The 22,972-nt window shown below is 30.9% G+C and overlaps 2 protein-coding genes across 3 annotated transcripts in view; both read left to right on the forward strand.

Annotated features, from left to right (window-relative positions):
• Positions 1-22,972, forward strand: part of LOC105833146 (transmembrane protein 132E) — a 301,760-nt gene that overhangs the window by 176,077 nt on the left and 102,711 nt on the right. The gene's annotated exons all lie outside the window — the stretch shown is intronic.
• Positions 9,334-17,845, forward strand: LOC118644282. Its single transcript, XM_036282472.1, has 2 exons — positions 9,334-10,390; positions 17,377-17,845. The coding sequence occupies exons 1-2, from the start codon at positions 10,139-10,141 to the stop codon at positions 17,602-17,604; spliced, it is 480 nt and encodes a 159-aa protein (XP_036138365.1). The 5' UTR covers positions 9,334-10,138; the 3' UTR covers positions 17,605-17,845.

The following is a 22,972-nucleotide window of genomic DNA, read 5'->3' on the forward strand; positions in this document are numbered from 1 at the left end:
AATGCGTGGACGGGGGAGGGGCTCCGCCCACTGCATCCCCTCCCCGTATTTTTTCCTAACTCTAACCCATCAATTTTAAGTCGTTATTTGACTATGAATATCCAATTAACCACGTTATAATGTCAGATTTGAAATTATGACCATGTAGCAACTTATTTTGTCATAACAGCCAAAATAATAGGTTTACGTAAAAACTATATACAACCTTTTTTGTAAAGCTTTTTATGAGCTTCATTTTTTGTTTCAAACATTTTTCTCTAAAATCAATATTTTCGGAGATATTTAGTAAGAACTGTAAGAACTTTGAAGGAGACTGGGGGCAAACGAGACTTTGTCGCCAAAAATCCTTTTACGGACTTTCTTCTCTAATCAAAGGTGAGCTTTGGTTAAAATTTTAGCGCGATCGGAGGTTTGCGCTTTTCGGAACTTTCCAAAATTTAAAGTCGTACTCCAATTAAAAGCATATATTAAATTTCCTGCAAAGGACTTCAGAATTTTCCGTAACGTTTATATGTATGTATATATGTATGTATGTATATAGGGAGACTTTGGATTACGACACAAAATTCATATAAAGATGGATAGCTTATTATATAACTCATTATCTTTTTCAAATTGTGTATATTCATTATCTTTTTCAAATTGTGTATATTCATTATCTTTTTCAAATTGTGTATATTCATTAAAATAACAAAGTTTGTAAAGATTTTTAGCAGAGCCAATTTTTGATAGCAGAAAGGCAACAAATTGCACACAGAGTCTGTTGTAATATCAAAATATATCGGCAAATTGCCGTTATAAATATAACAAAGCTTGCTGATCATCTTACGTCAACAGACTGGCGATAGTAATCAAACAAAATTTGCGATTTTTGCTTGGTTTGTTTTATGCCAGTCTGTCGTCAGATTGTCTGCACACGCGGATTCTATTCAATTTCTGCCATTATCTACTGTCAAATTCTATAATTAGATTCCGCTAGCAATTATAATATATTGCTGAAATAAAAGAAAATCTTTTACCACTTTATGGTAAAAAGATGCTGAGTGTAAATATGTGTCATATTTAAATATTTTAAATGGCGTATTTTCATAGATCAAACGTTATAAAAAGTTCTATATGAACATGAAATTAAAAATGTTGAATTTCTGAGATTGAACGAATTTTATTGTGAAAAATTAGAATATCTTATAAACGAAGTAATTAATTTTATATCGAAATATATTAAAATAAAGAATTAACTGGCACACCAACTCTTTTTTTATATACAGTTCTTAATGACATCTTTTCAACAATTAATATATAATCTGTCACTGTTAATACATTATAACAAAAATAATGTCATCTTTTAAAAACGGGTCTTTTGCATTTATTTAATTTCATATAATTGTGTGTGTGTGTGAAAGGTCTTCTACAAAAAGCAGATAGGTCCAAAAAATTAAATTTGAAAAATAAAAAGCTTATTTTTATATCGTTTATTATATAAATATGATAATTTTTTTAAACATATATTATAACATAAGTATAAGGACAAGTTGTGAACTTGTTTAATATTGTTGGCCTAATTTGAAAGAAAAAAGAACTAGAAAACTTCTGGATTGATTTAATTGCAATTTTATATTTTATTATAAGTGTTTGTCATATAATATTTAAATTTAAATTAATATTTAATTAATTTTTCAAAATTGCTAAACGGCATCGAAAACTGAAAGCTTTAAGCTAAATTACTTTACAAGTTATTTTACATTTACTTCAATACAATTTTAGGGCAGGGAGTGATCAATTTGACGTGGAATGACCCATGTACACACACACACACACACACACACACACACACACACACACACACACACACACACACACACACACACACACACACACACACACACACACACACACACACACACACACACACACACACACATATATATATATGTATATACATATATGTACACATACATATAGATAGATAGAATGGAAGATAAATTCTTTGAAAAATAATAAATATCTCTCTAAAAATCGTTGTTTTTGTATCGAGGTCATGCACGCTGAAATCTCTATTCTATCAACTATTTATCTATCTCTCACGATTTGAAAACAATTCACATTTTTTTGCAAAACTATGTAGAGCTCTTTGTTTGTATTGCTGCTTTTTTATATACTTATCGACAGTTTTTCAAAGAAAATAGAATATTACATGGCGTGGTTGCGACAGGCGGCACGATTTGTGCAAATAAATCGAATCGTTCATGTCGAGTCTCATTCTGATCGTCTTCTGTCACTTCCGCTTGCTTTAGCCTTCACTCTCATCCTTTCTTGCCCCCATGAGTGAGGGCGCACGCACAATGTCAGATTCGCAGACCGAGCGGATTTACTGCGCTCAACAGATAAACGTACCGCCAACGTTTCCGTACATTCTGAAACTCTACGCGAAGGCGGCAATTCGCACGCAGCCGTACGATCTCCTGCGATGGACCGCCGCATATTTCCGCGCTTTGGCGAATGGTGAGGTGCCTCCGGTGAAGGTACGTTCCTTTTTGTGCAAACATGCCGTTTTCACGTCAGTCGACCTCCGTGATCTCCTTTTGTACTCGTATTACCTTTCCTCAGATCCATTATTCATCGTGCAACATGCGCAATTTCATGTTATGAGGAAAAGTCAGCTTTGAAAAAAATAACGTAAGGATTTTAAACTCGTGAAAAATTTTTAAATTAGATTTGCGCGCTAAGATTTCATCTCGGAAAATTTTAATCGTAGTTTACTTCTCGTTTGGAAGTGAAACACTTTATTTTTTTAAGAAATACTAATAACAGGGTACATAATTTAATAAATAAAGAAAAAGAGAAGAGAAAGCAATAACAATTTTTAATTGATAAAGTCATGTTGCACTATATCATTAGTTATCATTATCATTTTATTAATCGAATTTTTATTTTTCTTCTTGCAATCTTTCTTTTTATTTATTCCTTTAAACTCGTATACAACAGAAAAACTTATTGGAAAAATATTTCTAAAAATATTTTATGCAAGACAAAAATTAATAAAAATTCCTCTCGCGCCAATCGATTTATTCCATCGCCCTTGCGAATATTCATTATTATATTATTTGGAAAGCGGGTCAAAGTAAAGTACGTTCATCTCCGGAGTTCATCCAGCCGCGTTCTTCTGACGGATATCTGTAATTATAAGTTTGCGCAATTCTAATTAGAATAACAGCGGTAAAGAAAAGTTACAAACTGGTAGACCAAACGATCTTTTTCTTTAACGCAGTTCATCGGTAATTAAAAGTTAAAATCCGCGACATCAAAACATGTTTAAGAGAGATAGAATTAAATGAAAGTATTAATTTTATTAAAACTATATTAATTCTTACACATTTAACATTTTGTGCGTAAATTATTTTTGTTATAATCATTAATTGTAATATTATTATCCTTATCATTAATATCGATGGCTAATTAAATTCTTTATAGCATCATATCAATTGCCGTTATTTTTAATTTTATTTTTGTGTGTAATTTATATATTATATATATGTAAATGTGTTCCGCGAAATTTATAAATTTTGTTAACTTTTACTTGTTACGAATGAAAAAATCACATATCGCTTCCGAATAAAAAAGCGTTAACTCAGAAGCCGTTTGAAAAGGGCGTTAACTCCTAAGCCGATTAAAAAGGGCGTTAACTTGGAAACCGGTTGAAAAGGGCGTTAACTCGGAAGCCGATTGAAAAGGACGTCAATTCGGAAGCCGATTAAAAAGGGCGTTAACTCGAAAGCCGGTTAAAAAAGGCGTTAACTTGCGCGTTCAAATTTTTCGCTTCAATTTAAATTGAAGCGAAAAACTTAAGTTTTGACAGCATTGCCGAAATAATTTTGGTGTTCTACTTATATGTGCATATTCATTTTCGTTTCAATATGTTTATGTTTTAAATCAAGCATTAAAATTATTTCGACAGTGCTGCGAATCTAAACTAAAGCGAAAAACTTTAGCAGGCGAATTCACGTCTTTTTCAATCGGTTTCGCAGTTAACGCCCTTTTCAATCGGCTTCCGAGTTAACGCTCTTTTCAATCGGCTTCCGAGTTAACGACCTTTTCAAACGGCTTCCGAATTAACGCCTTTTCCAATCGGTTTCCGAGTTAATGCCCTTTTCAAACGGCTTCTGAGTTAATGCCCTTTTATTCGAAAGCGACGATATATGATTTTAATAAGAAGTTTACCTTAAATTATAGTTTTAATAGATGTTATTATTTTTTGCCGAAAAGCTTAATTGTATTCGTTAAATAAATCCTCAATTATATTATTTAAATTATACTACTTAAATTATACCATTTAAATGAATTAAATGTTTTTGCAAACGCGAAATTGATTTTAATATAATTTGTCAAAAATTACATATTGTTAAAATTACATCATGAAACACACACGACTACGCTTCTCCCCCCCCCCCTCTCTCTCTCTCTCTCTCTCTCTCTCTCTCTCTCTCTCTCTCTCTCTCTCTCTCTCTCTCTCTCTCTCTCTCTCTCTCTCTCTCTCTCGTTCTTGACATTCTATTTTGACATTCGCGCATTTCACCGATTAATTTATAGCGCGCATAATCTAATTTGCAACTATTATTCACAATAATGCGCGCACACATCATTGTTACTATTGTTAATTGAAATTTTTTGTTTATTTGTGGTACGTCGCTTTATCGCGTAGTTGACACCCAATACTTGTTTATAGCGTGATATTTCCGACGTACGTATGTCGCTTTCAGTATAGAAACAAAGATGACAGTACTAAAGACAATGTAATTCGCGCTTCTGAGAACGAGAAGCGTTTTAACGGAAATGCCACGCGATAGGTACATCTAGTGCCAGTGAAACTGATTCGTTACACAGTCCCGCGTTGCGTTTTATGTACACGTAAACGCAACGTGCATTATCGGTAACCAAACTATAATCGATTGTTAACTGATCGTGAACAATCTCAGTTGCCGTGGTATTTGTCCCTATAGGACAGATTGGAGTATTCAACCTTTATGCACCCCTCGGGTATCACGCCCGGTTATCTGAAGACCCTACTCAACAGATTCGGTCACGTGAACAAAGTCAGCCTGAAAACTCTCCTACAGGAATGGCGAGGTCTGGATTTATCCGAAGCGAGTATTTATCAACTTTTTATGGTCGCCGATTTATTGGATAAAAACCACTGTAACTTCTATCGATTTCTCGCGATTGCTTGTGGATTTTTAGGAAATGTGAGTTATAAGCGCCACTAGGCAAACATCCTATATTTCTTTGTGGCATATTCATCTGTACCTAATATCGGGATTAGAAAACATGATAAATTTTTCTTCTGGATTTTTATTTTTTGTGGAAAAATCTTATTTTCAAAAATATTGCGTTTTTTATCAATTCTTAATATGTATCTTTATTAATGTATTGTTAAATTATACTCTGTTATACATAACACAAGACTACAAAATTTTTTTTGAAGTTTACCCGGATCAGACCAGATATTTCTTATGGATTTTAAGTATTTCTATGGATTTTAATTTTCTTATGGATTTTACTGAAACCGAATCCGAAGCCTGTTTAACTCCATCACGTCAGGTTTTTTATTTATCCAAGAAAAAAAACACCAAAATCAGGGACAAAACATCAAGTAACAGGTCGTAATCATCTGAAATACTGTTCGTTTACTCATGAATTCATAAACCCACTCGTGAAAACCTTGAACTCTTAAACCTTAGACCCACGAACTCTGAACCCATAAACCTATTAACCTATTTAAAAACTATCAGCAGTGTTTTATCTTCAGTATTGGTGTTTTTCTCAAATAAATAAAAAACCTAACGTGATGGGGTTAGACGGACTTCAAATTTGGTTTCAGCGACCTGAAATCCGTAAGAAATATTTGTTCTGGCCCGAGTAAACTTTTGAAAAAATTTTCTAGTCCTGTGTAATATATTATTGAGACTATTTGTGTATGAGTGTTGCGTGCGTGCATACGTACGTGCGTGTGTGTGTATGTGAAAGAGATTTTTATATTTGCAAAAATTTCTCAAAATTTTAAAAAATTGTAAAAATTTATGCTGTGAAAGTTACAATTAGAACAAACTAAAAACATAATACCAATATTTACTGGATATCAATTTACATATATGACCAATCTATATAACAGCTGCCAATTTTCGAACTTTTAACAGTAATAATAAAAGAGCCATTAACTATATTGGACCAATTAAACAATTCAAAATCACGATTGATTAAAAGATGCAGTAATACCTTGTTATACTATATATGCATTACAATCGATTTTTTAATTCCATTCGATGAGAAATGAAGGGAAAAAATCAATTAAAATAAAGTATGTAATGAACAAATATTAGGTAAAATATTTATTGGCTTTTTTACTATCAGCAGTGTTGATATTTATTAACATATATGTATGTTGAAAAGAACTGAATCTTAAATCAGACCGCGAGAATTTAATTACATGAATTGTAATTAAGTCAAAATGAATAAAAAAATCAAGTCAAATCAAAATATAAATAACTTTTTTTATAGTAAATTGTAAAAAATGTAGTTAATATTAACAAGTTGATAAAACTGAAATGTATATAATTGAATGTATAATATTAGACGTTTTAACTATCGTAAAGTTTTTTTATTGTATAACTACATAATACAAATAATTTCACATTTATCTATGAAAAATTAAATTAATCATATGATAAATGCATGGAACAAATTATTTAGATATAATTGAATGACGGAACGGAAGCATATTTATAAATAAAAGTCACTCATCTGCGAACAATACGTGTGATAAATGAATACCGCAGGATATTCCTTATTTCTCATAAATAAAAAGTTACAAAATAGCATAAAAGGCACAGCTTTATAAGATTTTTTACTTTTATTTCGAAACAACAAGATTTTTTGAAAGGATTCTTTATTTCTTTGAGGTTTCCAATATTAAGTTCCAAGATAAAAGTAAATAAAACGTATTTTATTACAATATAATTTTATTTTTTTCTACTTAAAAATTAATTTAGAAATTTAATATTTAAATCTATAATGGTACCATCAACTATATGAATATATAATGGGACTAAATTTATTTATTTAAGATAAGTAATATATTTTTAAAATGTTAAAATTTTATAGTAATAATCAATTCACTATGTTTGACTCTGAAATTGCTTTATTTAAAATTAATAAAAATATAAATGTCACTCGTATGCAAAACAATAAAAATATAAGTAAAGATTAACAACGAACAATAGTTAAGATATAAATTTAAAAACTTTATAGAAATTAATTATATTGTAATTCAACCGACTAGATATTTTGACAAGGCTTACTGATTATGAGTTTTCTTCAGGTGTCCACATATTTTATATACACGATAAAAAATATTTTGTATTTGTTAAAATTTTTTTTTGTAAAAAGTTTTGTGTTAAATTATAATAGAGTTGTGTATTAATTTAACATATTGCTGTTGTGTTAATTTAAGTAAAGTGTTAAATTATTAGAATAACTGAAAAAAAGTGTAAAAATAACACAGTGTGCACGTACTTTTAATTTTACATAATAAATACCCAGATAGCACAGGATGTCCTCAGGATCATCTTGAATGAGTCCCGGGATCTTGTCAGGATATAATAGTTGTATTATTGTAAATATTTTATATAAATATTTTATGTATAAATTTGACTTTTAAAGTAAGTTTAGAATGTTAGATTCTGTAATAGTATTAATATGAATTAAAATTCTACTCATGTCTTGAGGACGTCCCTGGGATGTCCTGAGGATATATGTATTCTAGCTGAAAACGTTATTCTTAAAATATTGTATGAAGAGTTTTATTAGCTACAAAATGTCTGAAGATAAACTTAAATATGATGACTGTATAAATACCAGACATGTTAGATAGCAAAGAATGTTCTGAGAATATGATACCCTAAAAGTCCTCAGGACATCCCAAGACAGTCCTCAGAACATCCTAAAACAGTCCTCAGAGCGTCCTAAGACAGTTCTCAGGACGTCCTAAGATAGTCCTCAAGACATCTTACGAAAAATCCTCAAAACATCCTACGAAAGTCTTCAAGACACCCTAAAACAGTATTCAAGGACATTCTGGACGTATATTAATTTTTGAAAAAAATCTTAAATTAATATAGCAAGTGAGAAATCTTTGAATATCGTACGTATTTCTAGAATGAATTGCAAAATCAAATGTATAAAAATGTCGACTTCAAAGTCAGATTGAATGTGTACACTTATTGAAACAATGTGGCATATTAACAATACTAAAAAATTATAAAAGATGACATTAAATAATTTTTTAATTTTATTTTATACGAACGGAGCAAAAACAGTTTTTTTAATAAGTTATTCCAATTGCTATTTCGCGCGCATTTTGGATCCTGGACGTCCTGAGGACGTCCGTGTACTATCTGGGTATGTTCCTTATTATCAGTGACAGCATTTATCTGTTAAAATTGACTGAAAAAAATGTTGAATTTACTCTACAAGTCCCTCCAGCTAGTGCGCGGCGTCGCCGATAGGCGAGCAAGTGGCTTAACTTTCTCGGGAGTAAAATGCAACTGACGCGCTATAAAGATTACTTGCAACCATAGACGTAGGATATATAGACCTCGCGTTTGGCTAGAAAGCTGTACAAACTTTAGAAGAAGACAGCATGCTTTCATGGTGTATCTTTCTCTGTCTATCAATACTTAGAGTGGGGTAAAAATTTACTATGGCAACGAATCAATGAAGGCTTCATTCCCCCACTATATGTTGTTAGACAGAGAGGTGACTACCATGAACAGAGGCTTACTCTTTCTAAAGTTTGACCATGCACAACAAAGGAAATCTAGAAAACACGAGGTCTATATATCCTACGTCTATGCTTGCAACGCGATTAAGGCAAACCAAAAATAGTTTACTCCAAAAAATTTAGAGAACACATATAAAGTTTTTGTTGATGATCCTGAAACAATCTATATATGTAATTATAAAAAGATTTTTCAGCATTTCTAAAATAATTATTATTGAACATATATATCTTAAATTAATATATATAACGTGTTAAAATAATATTATATGATGTTAAAATAACATATATCATATGTTATTGTAACACGGTTATATATGTTACATTATTATAATGTTAAAGTAACATGTTACATGTGTTACTTTGATATAATTTTCTCATTAAATTGTTACATAAAAATTATGTCAAATTATAAAATTTACATTTATTTTTATGTTAAATATAACATAATATTTATGTTACTATTTAACATATACTTAATATGTTAAAGTAAAACAAAAATTTGAGTGGATAATTTGGGACATGTGAAATGTGTTAAATTTAACACAAAATTTTTTACTGTGTATAAATACATAAATGGATAATCTGTTACATCATTAATTGAGAACTGAAGAATGGGTAATCATGTAAATATAAAGTTTTTTTACATATATTCACGATATATTTACACAATGGAAGATACAATAAATAAGTTATTCAATGGTATAATATATACGATAAATAATTACTTGAATAAATTATTCTAAGAAATTGTTTTAAGAATATTCCGAGTCCAACAGATAAAATAGGTTAAAGATGGAAAGATATCAATTATATTATATAAAGAATAAAATATCAATTATATAAAGCTTTCCTGACTGGTCATTACCAAACGAAAACGGATTGAATCCGAAATATTAACAGCCATATTATTTCAATATACAATAGAAAATGTGTAATTATTGTTGTAAAACCGATGACAAGTAACAGAAAGCTAATTTAGCAATAAATTTTTGCCTCTTTATGTATACATCAACGCTATTAAGTAAATATCCTTTGGCTTATCTAATTTCGAGTTATACTTCAAATTTTATTTTTTTTAAATAATAATGTATAGAAATACGTTAGAAATACGCGGCCTTTGATGTTTTTACATTTTTACATTTAATGAAGATAACAAAATGTCTTCTTTTCTCACACATTTTATATAATATTGTTTTACGTTAAAAGAATTCAATCAAGTTGAAACTGAATGAACGTCATTAATTATGTCCGGTCGCAGTTATAACTTACGCTGTGATACATGCGCTATAGAATCTTCTCGAGACGATGATATACGTGTGTGAGCTACTGACGCACGAGCCGGAAGGCTCGTCCATGATACCCTTGAGGATTTTCCTGGATCTTTACGGATATCTGGCAAATCTCGATTGCGGTGACGCCGACGACGAGCGTCAACGTCGCAAAGCCGAGCGCGCCGATACTTCGAACGACGCAACAACATCCGTCTTGGAACTGTCGTCCAACACGATCGATTTGACAACAAAAGCTTGCAGCTGCGAGTTCACAGCAACGGAAAAGGTATAGGCCAGTCGCGACATTTCTCTTTTAGTTGAATATCCGGGCAGACGTGATTCTGGTTCAGTAACGAAGCAACTTTTCATTTTACTTTATCAACAAAATTACTTTGACCATTAATAAGATAATTCTGAAATATTCTGTTTATTTCACTATTTTTATGAAATAATTTGCAATTTTAGTAAGAAATGGGTAAACAAAAGTCATTGATGTTGACTGTAACATTTTTATTTCTCGAAAATTAAATATTTTGCACTATATTAATACTGATAAAAACACAATATTCTTAGGTAATTAAAGAAGTAAAAATTTATAAAATTTATACTTTTATGGTTTGTTTCTATATAAAATTAATTAAAAACGAATTCTTTAAATACAAGAATAAAATTCAGATTTTTTTGCAAATTGCAAAAAATATTGTTTAACAATAGTGAGTGTATTATAAATAATATTCGAATATTTTATGCCATTTATATGTAACTTTGTAATGCTAACAATAATTTAAAACACCTTTCTTTGTAAATCATCAATAAAGAAATTATTGCGGAAAATAACATATTAGTTAGGATTCAAACTTCGATCATTTTACATTTCATGTAGATATCTTATCAACTACTGAGGCATATGGTGAGTTTTCGCAATAACTATACTAGGTATGTAAATATGAAATCGGAGTTTTTGTATAGAAAATACATGTTTATTGTATGAAAATGATAAAAAAATTTATTTGAAGTATTGCCCATCGCTAGCTATACATTTTTCCCATCTCTCTGACAATTTGTGGATGCCACGCCAAAAAAACTGTTCCTCTTTTGAGGCAAACCAGTCATCGACCCATTTTCGTACATTTTCGTAAGATGTGAAGCGCTGCTCAGCAAATGCGTGTTCCATCGATGCAAATAAGTAATAATCGAATGGAGCCAAGTCTGGTGAGTAAGCCGCATGCAAAAGTATTTCCCAACCAAACGCCTCAATCGTTTCCTTGACCAGTTTTGCTGTGTGTGATGGTGCATTATCATGACGCAAAATCACTTTGTGTTGCCTTTTTTGATATTCTTGTCGTTTTTCACGCAAAGCTTGATTCAAATCGATTATTTGTTGTCGGTAGCGTTTAATATTAACGGTTTCGCCAGGTTTTAGCAGCTCATAATAGATCACACCCTTCTGATCCCACCAAACGCAGAGCATTGTCTTCCGTCCATAGCGATTTGGCTTTCTAGTCGATGTCGATGGTTTGCCTGGAGTCACCCATGATCTTTTACGCTTAGAATTCTCAAAATATATCCACTTTTCATCGCCAGTCACAATTTGATAAAGAAATGACTTTCTTTTGTACCTGGCGAGCAGCATTTCGCAAGGTTTTTTGGTTTTCCTGTTGTCTTTCATTCGGTTCATGTGAAACCCATTTTCCCATCTTCTAGATCTTTACCATGGCTTTCAAACGTATTCTTCAAACGGCTTCTCGTGTCACATTTAATTGATCCTCAAGTTGTTGCGTTTGAGCGTCATCCTCATCCAACAATATGTTTACAATTCGCTGTCTTCAAACTTTCGGTGGTCTTCCATGTTCTTCGTTTCTCACGTCAAAATCGCCACTTTTAAATTTTTTAAACCACTCAAAGCACTGTGGTTTAACAAGAGCATGCTCACCGTAAGCTTCGACAAGCATTTGACGCGATTCTGCAGCAATTTTCTTCAAATGGTAACAGAAAATCAATACTGTCCGCAAATCATAGTTTCCAGGCATAAAATTCGACATGTTCAACGCTATTAAAAACTATGCTGTTGTATGAAACTTGTATTGTTGTGAATTGAAAATCTTTATCAAATGTCAAAACAAGAAAATGGCGCCAATGACGCGGTTTGACGGTAACTACCATAGACTTACTAGAATAAACTGCTTATGAGGTGAAAAAACAGTGGTGAGGGTATCCGTCACTGAGAAAAGGATAACTGTCATTTAATATGGGTTGCTATCTTTTTCTAGTGGGCGTAACTTCGTAGCAGCGAGGAAGGTCCGTTTTATATTCTACTTCGCATACGCAGCAACTCAACACCATTATTTTAATTGTTCAAATAAAATTATTGAAACGTTATACTCACTAACCCTAAAGTATCCGTTTTGATCATCCGATCTCACATGAAGCTCACATCGACAACACACATACTATGACAAAACGCTCCCATTCTACACCGTTATTGGTCGCTATGCTTTCGCACTATTCTGCATTAGAAAGAGATAGAACCTCATATTAACGACAGTTATTCTTTTCTCAGTAACGAATACCCCCACTACTTTCATGAGCAATCTATTCTACTAAGTCTTTGGTAACTACATTGACAGCTAGCGTCATCTATGGGCAAATTCCGGTTTCATATTTACAGACCTGGTAAACAATGAGTTAATGCAATTTTCAGTCAGCGTAATTTCATTGACACGTAGTAAAAAATTTTGTGTTTTCTTGTTAAAAAATATCCTGGTTAAAATTTTATGTTAAAATTTAACATATTTGCTTGTTACTTTAACATATTGCTGTTGTGTTAGTTCAAGTAAAGTGTTAAATTATTAGAATAACTAAAAAAAGTAACACTGTAAAAGTAACAGTGTAAAAATAACACAATGTGCACGTACTTTTAATTTTACACAATAAATATGTTTCTTATTATTAGTAATAGGATTTACATGTTAAAATTGACAAACAAAAATGCTGAATTTACTTTATAATTGAGTTTTAACAAAGACTATTTCATTTTTAAGGACTTTACTATCTAACTCAAGATGGCGCATTTCTCATGAAAAAGATCACCTATTAGGTGAATAAAAGGGGCTCACCAAAAACAGAGAACCAAGTACAATTGCATTCACATTATTATAATATTGGACTGATTCCAATAATATACACACAAAATTTTTATTGATGATCCTGGAACAATCTATATATGCAATTGTAAAAAATTGTTTCAGCATTTCTAGAATAATTATTATTTAACATATGACCCCACACAATTTATATGAAAAAAAAGCTTGGTCAATTTCCTTGAATTGTTTATATATTGTAGTACTTATAGCCCCAATGAAAAATTACAATTTGTGTGACATTTCTATGTCTAGTTTCGGAGATAATAAATTAGATAATTAAATCGTTTACATATTCTTTTGAAAGTACCGCGTGCCCGCTTGTTCGCAGGAAGTTGTTGGCAACTCCATCCGCGCTTCTTGATTATCCTTACTCTAATTGCAGTTATTTCTATATGTAAGTACTACACTGTGAGTGAAGTTTTTAATTAAAAAGGTCTTTGCGCGATCTCTTTTCTCGATCTTCCCTCTACGTTAACCATCAATATTGCGATTTCAGATTTTAAGATTAATTAATTTCACTAACAATAGTGCCAAATTCAATATAATGTACACATGAGCTTTCTCAGTGTAGAAACTGATGCAGAGGCTTTAGCATAACTAATCGAAAATATTTAATAAATATATGTCCTATATTTTGAACAATTTCGGAATTAGAAAAATTATCTATACTATCAATAATTAATTATTTTATGACGTAACTTAATTTGATTTCTTTATTATTAATAGCAGTTAGCAGGATATTAGATATATTAAAAAATGTTAATAATACTAAAGTTATTCGAAAAGTTATCATATTTTTTTATTAAAAACTGTTTATTCAATATAAATAAAATTTACACTCAGCAAAGATACATATTTCAGCTATATGTCATTTTTTTACAAATTTTCCGTTCAGTTCTTATGTGGCTTTGCGCCACTGTGGAACGAAGACATGTATGCCATTACTGTACTAGGTCGTATCTTATTTCCGTAGTCATCTCTTGGTAGCTCCACAATACACAGTGCTTCTTTAAATCTTCATCTTCAAAACAATCTAATTCCTTCCTTAATCTAACTAACCGTTAAAGACTTTATCGAGGTGAATACATCAATAAAGTTTTAAAAATTATAGATTTCCTACTTACCGACATTAAAAAAAAATTTTTGAGTCGCCAAAAATCCTTCTTGCATGTTTTTTTTTCGCTAAAAGAAACCTATTTTCAAAATATGAACTAAATCGGAGATTGGACATTCGGATTGGATCGGAACTATCGCCCTTACTTTTATTTGTAACAAAAAATTAACAACGTTACATTTTCTTTTGTAACGGTAACGAAATTGATCGTTATTTTATTGTTACTTTTTAGGCTGCGTTTTAATATTTATTATTAGTATTGAAAATCTATAGTTTATGTTATAGTCATTACACGTACATTTACATGTCTGTAAGATTTCAACCAGTCGCATTGATTAATTCAACCGAATTGATTAATCACGTTGCTCAATTTCTTATGGCTGCGGTTACGAAAATGTACGAGCAATGGCTCTTATATGCCTTATATATACTTATATATACTTATATATACTTATATGTATATGTATACTTTCAGCACTGGCAATGAACAATGAAACACAGCCTTAATATTCAGTGACACAATAAAAATGCTTTGTTTTGATAGTTATATTTATAGTATGTCATTAGAAACAGTGGAAACTGTGAACCATCTATAAAATAATCGATAGTTTATGCTATTAGAGAAACAGCAAGAAAGATTAATTATAAAATATTAATAAAAATATTCAGGGTAGATAAATTAATATATTTTTTACTCAATTGAATTAAAGTTAATGGATTATAAAATTAATTCAGTTAAGTTAAAAATAACATAAATAAAAAACTAACTCAGTTAAAGTTACGTTAAGATCAATTTAACTCAAGTTAAAGTAAAAGTTAATTTTTAGAAGTTTTATTTATATTTAATTAAAACGCCATATAATTTATTAAAATCAAATATAATTACAATATCGATCATCAAATATATTTAATATTTTATTTGTAAATTAAGTTATAATATTAATTATATGAGATAACAAAAAAATGTTTTTATTTAGGAATGTATTTTTATTTTATAATTTTTTTCGTTCAGATAAAATTTTTAATTTAGAAAAAAAGTTAATAAGTTAAAGTTTATACGTTTCAAAAATAACTCGTTAAAGTTAAAAATTAAATTATTTAAAATTAACTAACTTAAATTAAAAGTTATTAACTTTTTTACTTTATCATTAACTTTCAACTTTTAAACTAATTACTCAAACTTTTAACTACTACTCAACCCTGAAAATATTTAGAGATAAATATCTCTATTTATCTTCAATTTACATCCTTTTTCAAAGCGTCCTTTAATCCTATCTTAAAATTTAAAAAAGTAACGAAAAGTAACCGTAACGATATTTTAAGTAACGGGAACTTTTAAGTAACGGAAACGTGTTACTTTTTACAATCAATAACGAATAACGGTAACAAGTTACTTTTTCCGAAAGTAACGGTAACGGTAACACGTTACTTTTAAAAAGTAATTTTTCAATCCTAGATTCTGAAATCCTACTTATTGTAGTATGAATCTGAGTAGGTCTGACGTTTATTTATAACTCATGTGTGTAGTAGGAGCTATTTAGAAATTAAGCACACATAACGTGTATTTTAACCAAGCGCCACACATTGTAATTTTGTGGATGTATTTATAATACAAAGTTATAACCGTCTTTCTTTGAAGCGAGAACAATGCGAACGGTTTATGTACGTGTGCATATTTTATAATGATTTAATAATTGCAAGGTACATTTCCATTTATTCGGTGTAAAAGGAAACTTGCGAAGTTTTAATTGTTATGATACAAATTCATCTTTATTAATTACAATATAATTTAACAATATTTAAATAACTGATTAATTAAGGCATTAATATAACATGCTAATAATTTCCTATGTTAATGCATAAATATTAAATTGATACATACATTTAGTATTATACTAAAATAAATAGATCGCAATATATGTTGGAATCGTAATATAGAAGTTACAGTTGGGAAATTGCAGGAGTATGTAATAATGCGTGGGTAATAAGTAAAATTTAATAAATTTTCGGACTAAAATTTTACCAATAAGCTTATGTATGCGCGAAGTAAGCTGCTTTCGTCGTACAATATCTACTCTGAATTACTAACTACTTCTCATTATAAGCAGAACTGCATATTTTATATACGCATTTACGTTTCGGGCCCGCTTTTTGGAATAAGCGCAAAATTAACCGATTTATATGAATATTACGGAAAATATTAACTACTCTACATTCTTTGTACGGAAGTGACTTGGAAATTTCTGAATTAATGCATCGTAATTGTGAACTTTACGCAGCATTTTGTGATAATAATATAAGAAAATTATAATCCTAATTGTGTGAAATACATGCTTTAATTAAATTAAATCGTAAATATTAAACGCGTGCGCATACAAAACTGTCAGAAAATATGTACTATTAGCTGATAAAAAAAATGTTGTAAGAGCGTGTCAGATTTGTAAGAGCGTGTAAATAATTAAAGTTTGTTAATAAATTTATATTAATTGCGATTTATTAAATTCGGTCGTAAAAAATTACGTATCCATTAATCTCCCAGTCGAATCAAGTGTTCGTTTTTATCTTCTCTCTCTCGAGTATCTTTTTTGAGTTTTCGCTCTAACTCAAAATATTTTCGCTATCAGCCGGTTACTCCTCGTTATCTATTTACATTTCTATTTGAATTTTATTGAACGCAAGAAAGATCTCGAAAAGAAATTTTTGTTTGCAGTAGGATGCAATCGCTATAAGAATATAATATTGAAAAAATATCTATATTCTATCACTCATAAATGAGAAAATTTTTAGATAATATTAGCATTACCAAATCTTGAAATTTTTGCAGTGTTAAAAGTTAAAATAAGATAAAATTTCGTCAAATTGTATCTTATTAATTTTACGTTTAAGATATTTTTTAACAAGAAAATTAATTAAATATGATAATTGTAGTGTATAGATGAATGGGTTGTCTTATCGAAATTATTTCAATTTTATTATACGATTGACTTTAACTTTATTCAATCAAACATATGTCAGGAAGAGATGAGGAGTACTGACGAGGATACTTGCGGGAAAACGCCTCACGAAAAACAACCTTCGAAAAGCTTTGATATCTTGAAGGATTACGGAGATGGCCAAGAACATTCCAACATCGACATAGTGTTGACGAAACAGTCTGTCGCCAGCGATAAAACTGAAATTGAGATCGAATCGATTGATGGTCACGTTTTTCGAGGAAAAACGAACGAGGTACGCCAAGTCTAACGGGCTCGTTGCCAGAAAAAAATCGATCACTTTGAATTTTGTGATCGGCCGGTTTTTCGTTGTAAAATAAAAATTGGTTATCCTACCGTAGAAAAATAGAATTTTGATTCTGATAACAATTGTGTAAGAAAATAACGCTTACAAGCGATAAATTTTAAAACTATCTATAGGAAATGAAAGTATTTTAAAAAATATTAAATTAGATTTTGAAAAATCTAAATATTATACAGTTATAAAAAATACACAAACATTATAAGAGTTTTGTCTAAAATATTTTAAATTTCTCGTTGTTTCGTTAAATAATTGTTTAAATTAGAAGTGTTATACTTTTTAAATTTTAAATTGACTGTCATAAAAAAGTAATGCCTCTTAGAGTGTTATGATTAATAATGTATTTCAAGGAAAATTGAATCAGTTTCAAATAATTATAAACAGTCGTTTATTAAATATTTAAAACTGATTTTCAAACACTTTATGATCTTTTGTGGATGTAGTCTTTCTTTTTTCTCTAAAATTTAAAAATGCATGAATTAATCGTAAATCTATAACATATCTTTGTTATATTATTAGATTTGTGCCGATATTATTATATTTGTTCATAATATGTATTTGTTTCATAGTATGTAATAATACGAAAAGGATACTGGTCGACTACTGAAATAATCTCAGTATTTTTTAAATAATTTTCATCTTTATATACTTACATTTACATCATATCACGAAATAACCGCGCCAAATTTTTTGCATTTTTGCGTTTAATTTTACGTAAGTTATAATATATAATTGCGTTACTTACTATGCTAATAAATTATTAAATTGAATTAATTAATGATCCTCTCAACAAAATGTTACAGCAATAGTAATCTTCGAAATTCTATCACATTCTTAAGCGACTTTACTATTACAAGTCATTTATTAGATTCGAATCTCTCATAAAAATACGTTAAACATTTGCTTAGTCAGAGCTCAAGGCAAAGTTCGAGTTTTTTATCGTGCCTTCAATCATCGTTCACACCGAATATGATGACACTAACGAGACCTTTCCGAAAAGTGACATCAATATACAAGAGGCAACTGATGATGCATCCGAGTTTAATTTAATAAATGAGGAAGGAATCATGAGGAAAGCGGAAACGATCGACTATGGTGAGACTTTTACTCGGATCGATCTTGAAAACTCAGAGATTTGCCGATTCTTGAACGAATCCGAAAACGATGACCGGACGCCATCACCCGATCCGATGAAAGAGTTCCTAAAGAGGATGCGGGCGGAGGTGGAAGCGGGTCGTCTAGAAACAATCTTCCGGATACCTGGAATCGGTCCGCCGGTGTCACCCGAGCGTGTAACAGCTGTTAGATTGTGGCTGGCAGACTGCGCGCGTCGTCAAGAAGGTCTGGTCGGACCACGTAATATACGCCACTTTCTCTGCCCGAATCTCGATGATATTCCGGATTGCGATTGTACGTCGTAAGGCGTTTCTCCGTGCACCATAATATGATGTTTTCGTGAAATAATTGAATCAAAGTGATTCTTAATTATATGTTCTTTTCGTACATACGTAGAGAATATTTTCTTACCATCAAAATTATAATAGTCGTACAACAAACTTCGAAGAATTTTATTACATTTTTAATAAAAAACAAAATTATATTAAATCATGATTATCCTTTAACCGAATCGTATTTCATCTTAGAGGTAATATTAAAAATATATTTAATTATTCCGCTAACAATTGCTTTATTGTTTTAGTAAATTAAAGTTATTAATAAAAAGTTATTAAGATTAATACAAATTCAAGAAAAGTTTATGAAATATGGGATTTTTTTTTAAACAAACTATATAGATATAAATTTTGATAAAATTATAATTGACAATTTTGCGATTAACGAGATATAAAAAGTATCGTTCTAAATGAAGGAATGCATTTCCTGAATTTACAAGAATTAATTATTATCTATATAAATATAAAATCTGATTTATATACTGTTATTTTAACTGTAACTGTATTTCGTTGTCGTAACTGTAACTGTATTTATAATATACATGTGCCTGTAATCTGTTTTTAATGTGTATTACACATGATTAGGTTTCTACTAAATTAATATTAATATATCAAATAGCTATTAATATTATGTTTATTATTACATTTTACATGCTTTATAAAAGAAATTGTTCTTTGTTTTACTAAAGAACGTATTTTTTTTTACTTCAGATACCGAGAAGGTCTCGAATCAATGAGCAAAATATTAATAAAAAATAAGTAATAGAAAAAAGAAATAGATGACAGGAGAGGCAGAAATATACGTTTTAAATCTATTTTCTTCTTCAAAATACAGTGGAAGTGTAATCGATTATATTCTTTGAGGGCACCTGTCTGTTATTTTTCGCAACTGCTTGTGTTCCAGCGTGTGTTTTGCTAATTTGCAGTATCAGCAACAACAAATCGGCAATCGATTATCGGTCGAGTTATTATTGGCATCACGGTTGCACAATATTGACGTATGCCGATCACTTCTGGGTTTATCTACTGGGTTCATAATCTCACTCTACTCGCGTCGGCCTCTTCTAACCTTATGGAATTTACTTTGACGTTAAGCATTATATTATATGATCGCGATACCAAACTATATATAATAAATATGTGCTGTTGAATAAATTGTATTCATTTTAAGGATTGGCGCAAATGAAGCTACTCCTGCCGCTTCAATTACAAGAAAAATATGAGTGGAAGAACGAAGGCTGGGAAGTTTTTATTTGTTTGCAATGTTTTATTTTGAAATGATGAGAGTATTCCGATTCATTTAAATCTACACTTGATATCGCGTTTTTCTGAAGATGTTAGCCTATAAAAATTATTTTGGAAACTTTTATTTGTGCGTCGCAGAAAAAAATTTATCTGCTAAAAATAAATTTTTAATCTTCCAAATAAGACAGTTCTACTTATCTGTTAACTTTTTTCTCTCTCTTCCATTTGATACTCGAATCTATTCAACATTATTGGGGACTGAGTCCGAATGTATGACAACAACTTTTCATGAATCGGACTTTTTAAGCAATAACGACCGAGTCAGTTTCTTACAACCACGAACGAGCTACAATAATAAATCGGAAAATTTGGAAATCTCATTTTTTTATAATGTTATCAAAAGACACGGTAGTGGCTCGCGCCAAGTGAACGCGCAACGCAAAACTGTGTTCTTTACGCGAGTACACGACTTACGAGTACCCGAGATTATCGGATCTCAGAAACGGCTAAATCGATCGAATTCTAACTAGACTCAATCAAAACCTTGAGATCGATTTGTATCAGAAAACTGTTCTTATTTTTCTTCTGTGTGCCTTATGAGTGGAGATATTGCAACGCGAAGTCCGAAATGTTAAAATTTCAGTAAGATACGTCGTCGTCGTCGTCGTCGTCGTCGTCGTCGTCGTCGTCGTTGTCGTCAACCTTGGTGGTATCTATAAGGGAGTCGACGTAAGGAGAAAGAATGTCCATCTCGCGTATTTGCTACATGTGGCGTTCGCATCGTCACTACTGTGTTCACATTGTGTATAATGGGGTCAGGTGGGTCGCCAGGGACTTGCGCCAAGTAGAGTTCCTTTAAAAAGAGTTAGGACAATGTGATGACAATTGTGATGCAGTATCAACATTGTACTTGTATTAACAGTAAATATTATTGTATTGAGTATTTTATGTAGTTGGCAGCCCGCGATTACATATGCGCGATCCGACAGCAACATACGACACATCGTAGAAGAAAGGCGCATTGACATTCGAACGGAAAAGCGCAGATTTCAATCGCATCCAGTTGCACCTCCGTTTTATTTATACTATTGTTTCAATAATTGGATTCTGTGCTTTTCTACATTCCGTTAAATGCACCTTTATAACTTCGGCGAATGCGTTTCCCACAAAATTCCACTTCTCACGTCTCCGCGTTTTGTGCATTTGCATACGTGGTGCTGTGGTAGCAACATGCCGCTGTGAAGGTGGCCAGCGGATCGGTGCATACTAGAGTTCCTTTAAGAAGAGTTAAGACAATGTGATGACGATTTTTGATTGGTTGCCTCCATCCGCCATATGTAACAGCCAAACAATCGCGAATTTTTAACATAATATTTGTAAAAAGAAATAATAATTTACATCAAAAGTTTAAACTGCCAATATACTATTCAGCACTATATTTTGTACATATTTACCAATATTATATATGTATATTTAAATGAATAAATTAATAATTTAATTAATAAATCATGATAATGATTTATTTAATTCTTTTATTCTCGAAGGTTCTGTGCAATGGCTTTTTCTTACGTTTCTTTCCTTTCACAGAGACATCTTGTTTGAGCGTCCATCAGAAATCAGCCATCATGTTCACATCCCATTTGCCTTGATATCGATGCTCCATCTCTTTCATGTCCTGATAAAATCTTTCTCCCTATTCTTCACTATAATCACTTAGATTTTCTGGGAAGTAGTCGATATGACAATCCAAGAAATGCAACTTAAGATTCATTAAGCAATCTAGTTTTTTATAGTTCTCCATCATTTCCGCCTACCCTTTCTCTATAATCTTGACTTTTGTGATTTTCTAGAAAATTTTCTGTGACGCTTTTGAAACTCAGCCATGCTGCTCTTTTGTCTTCATTCATTTTGGTGACAAAATTGTCGTCTCTCAACATTTTACGTATTTGAGGTCCATCGAAAATTCCTTTCCGCAATTTTGCATCAGAGATGTTGGGAAATTTTTCTTGTAAATACTGGCATTCACCTTTTTTATTCAGAGCTTTCACCCATTGTTTCATAAGTCCTAATTTGATATGAAAAGGTGGAAAAAGAACTTTTGAAAGCTTAATTAACGGTTTATTTATTATGTTTTTAGACCCAAGTTGCAAAGATATTCCAGCAAACACAAAGTTACACGTAACGTGCTTGTTAGTTGTAATTTCGCACTCAATAATATAATTGTAATATAACACACGTGTTTGGTGGGATTTTTGTCGGCCATTCTTTTCTTATGTAATAGTTCGTTCGATCTTTACTTTCCCATTCACATAGGAAGCACGGATTTTTTGTGTAACCTGATTGTTGACCCAATAATATGGTGAGAATTTTCAGATCCCCACAATATTGCCATCTATGTTCTGTGTATTTAATTTTTTTAGTACTGTTTTCAGGTTTGTGTACTCTTCTTTTATCACTACCGAGTGCTACAGGTAGCAAGCCCATGTCTAGATACATGTATAGAGATACATTTTGTGTATCTGAACCTGTATCTGAGATACATTTGAATTAGAGTATTTGTATCTGTATCTAGATACAAAACACAGTATCTGAACTGCTTTTCAGATACATTTTCAGATACA

This window comes from Monomorium pharaonis, chromosome 2 (assembly GCF_013373865.1).
Source record: "Monomorium pharaonis isolate MP-MQ-018 chromosome 2, ASM1337386v2, whole genome shotgun sequence".
NCBI classification, from domain to species: Eukaryota; Metazoa; Arthropoda; class Insecta; order Hymenoptera; family Formicidae; genus Monomorium; species Monomorium pharaonis.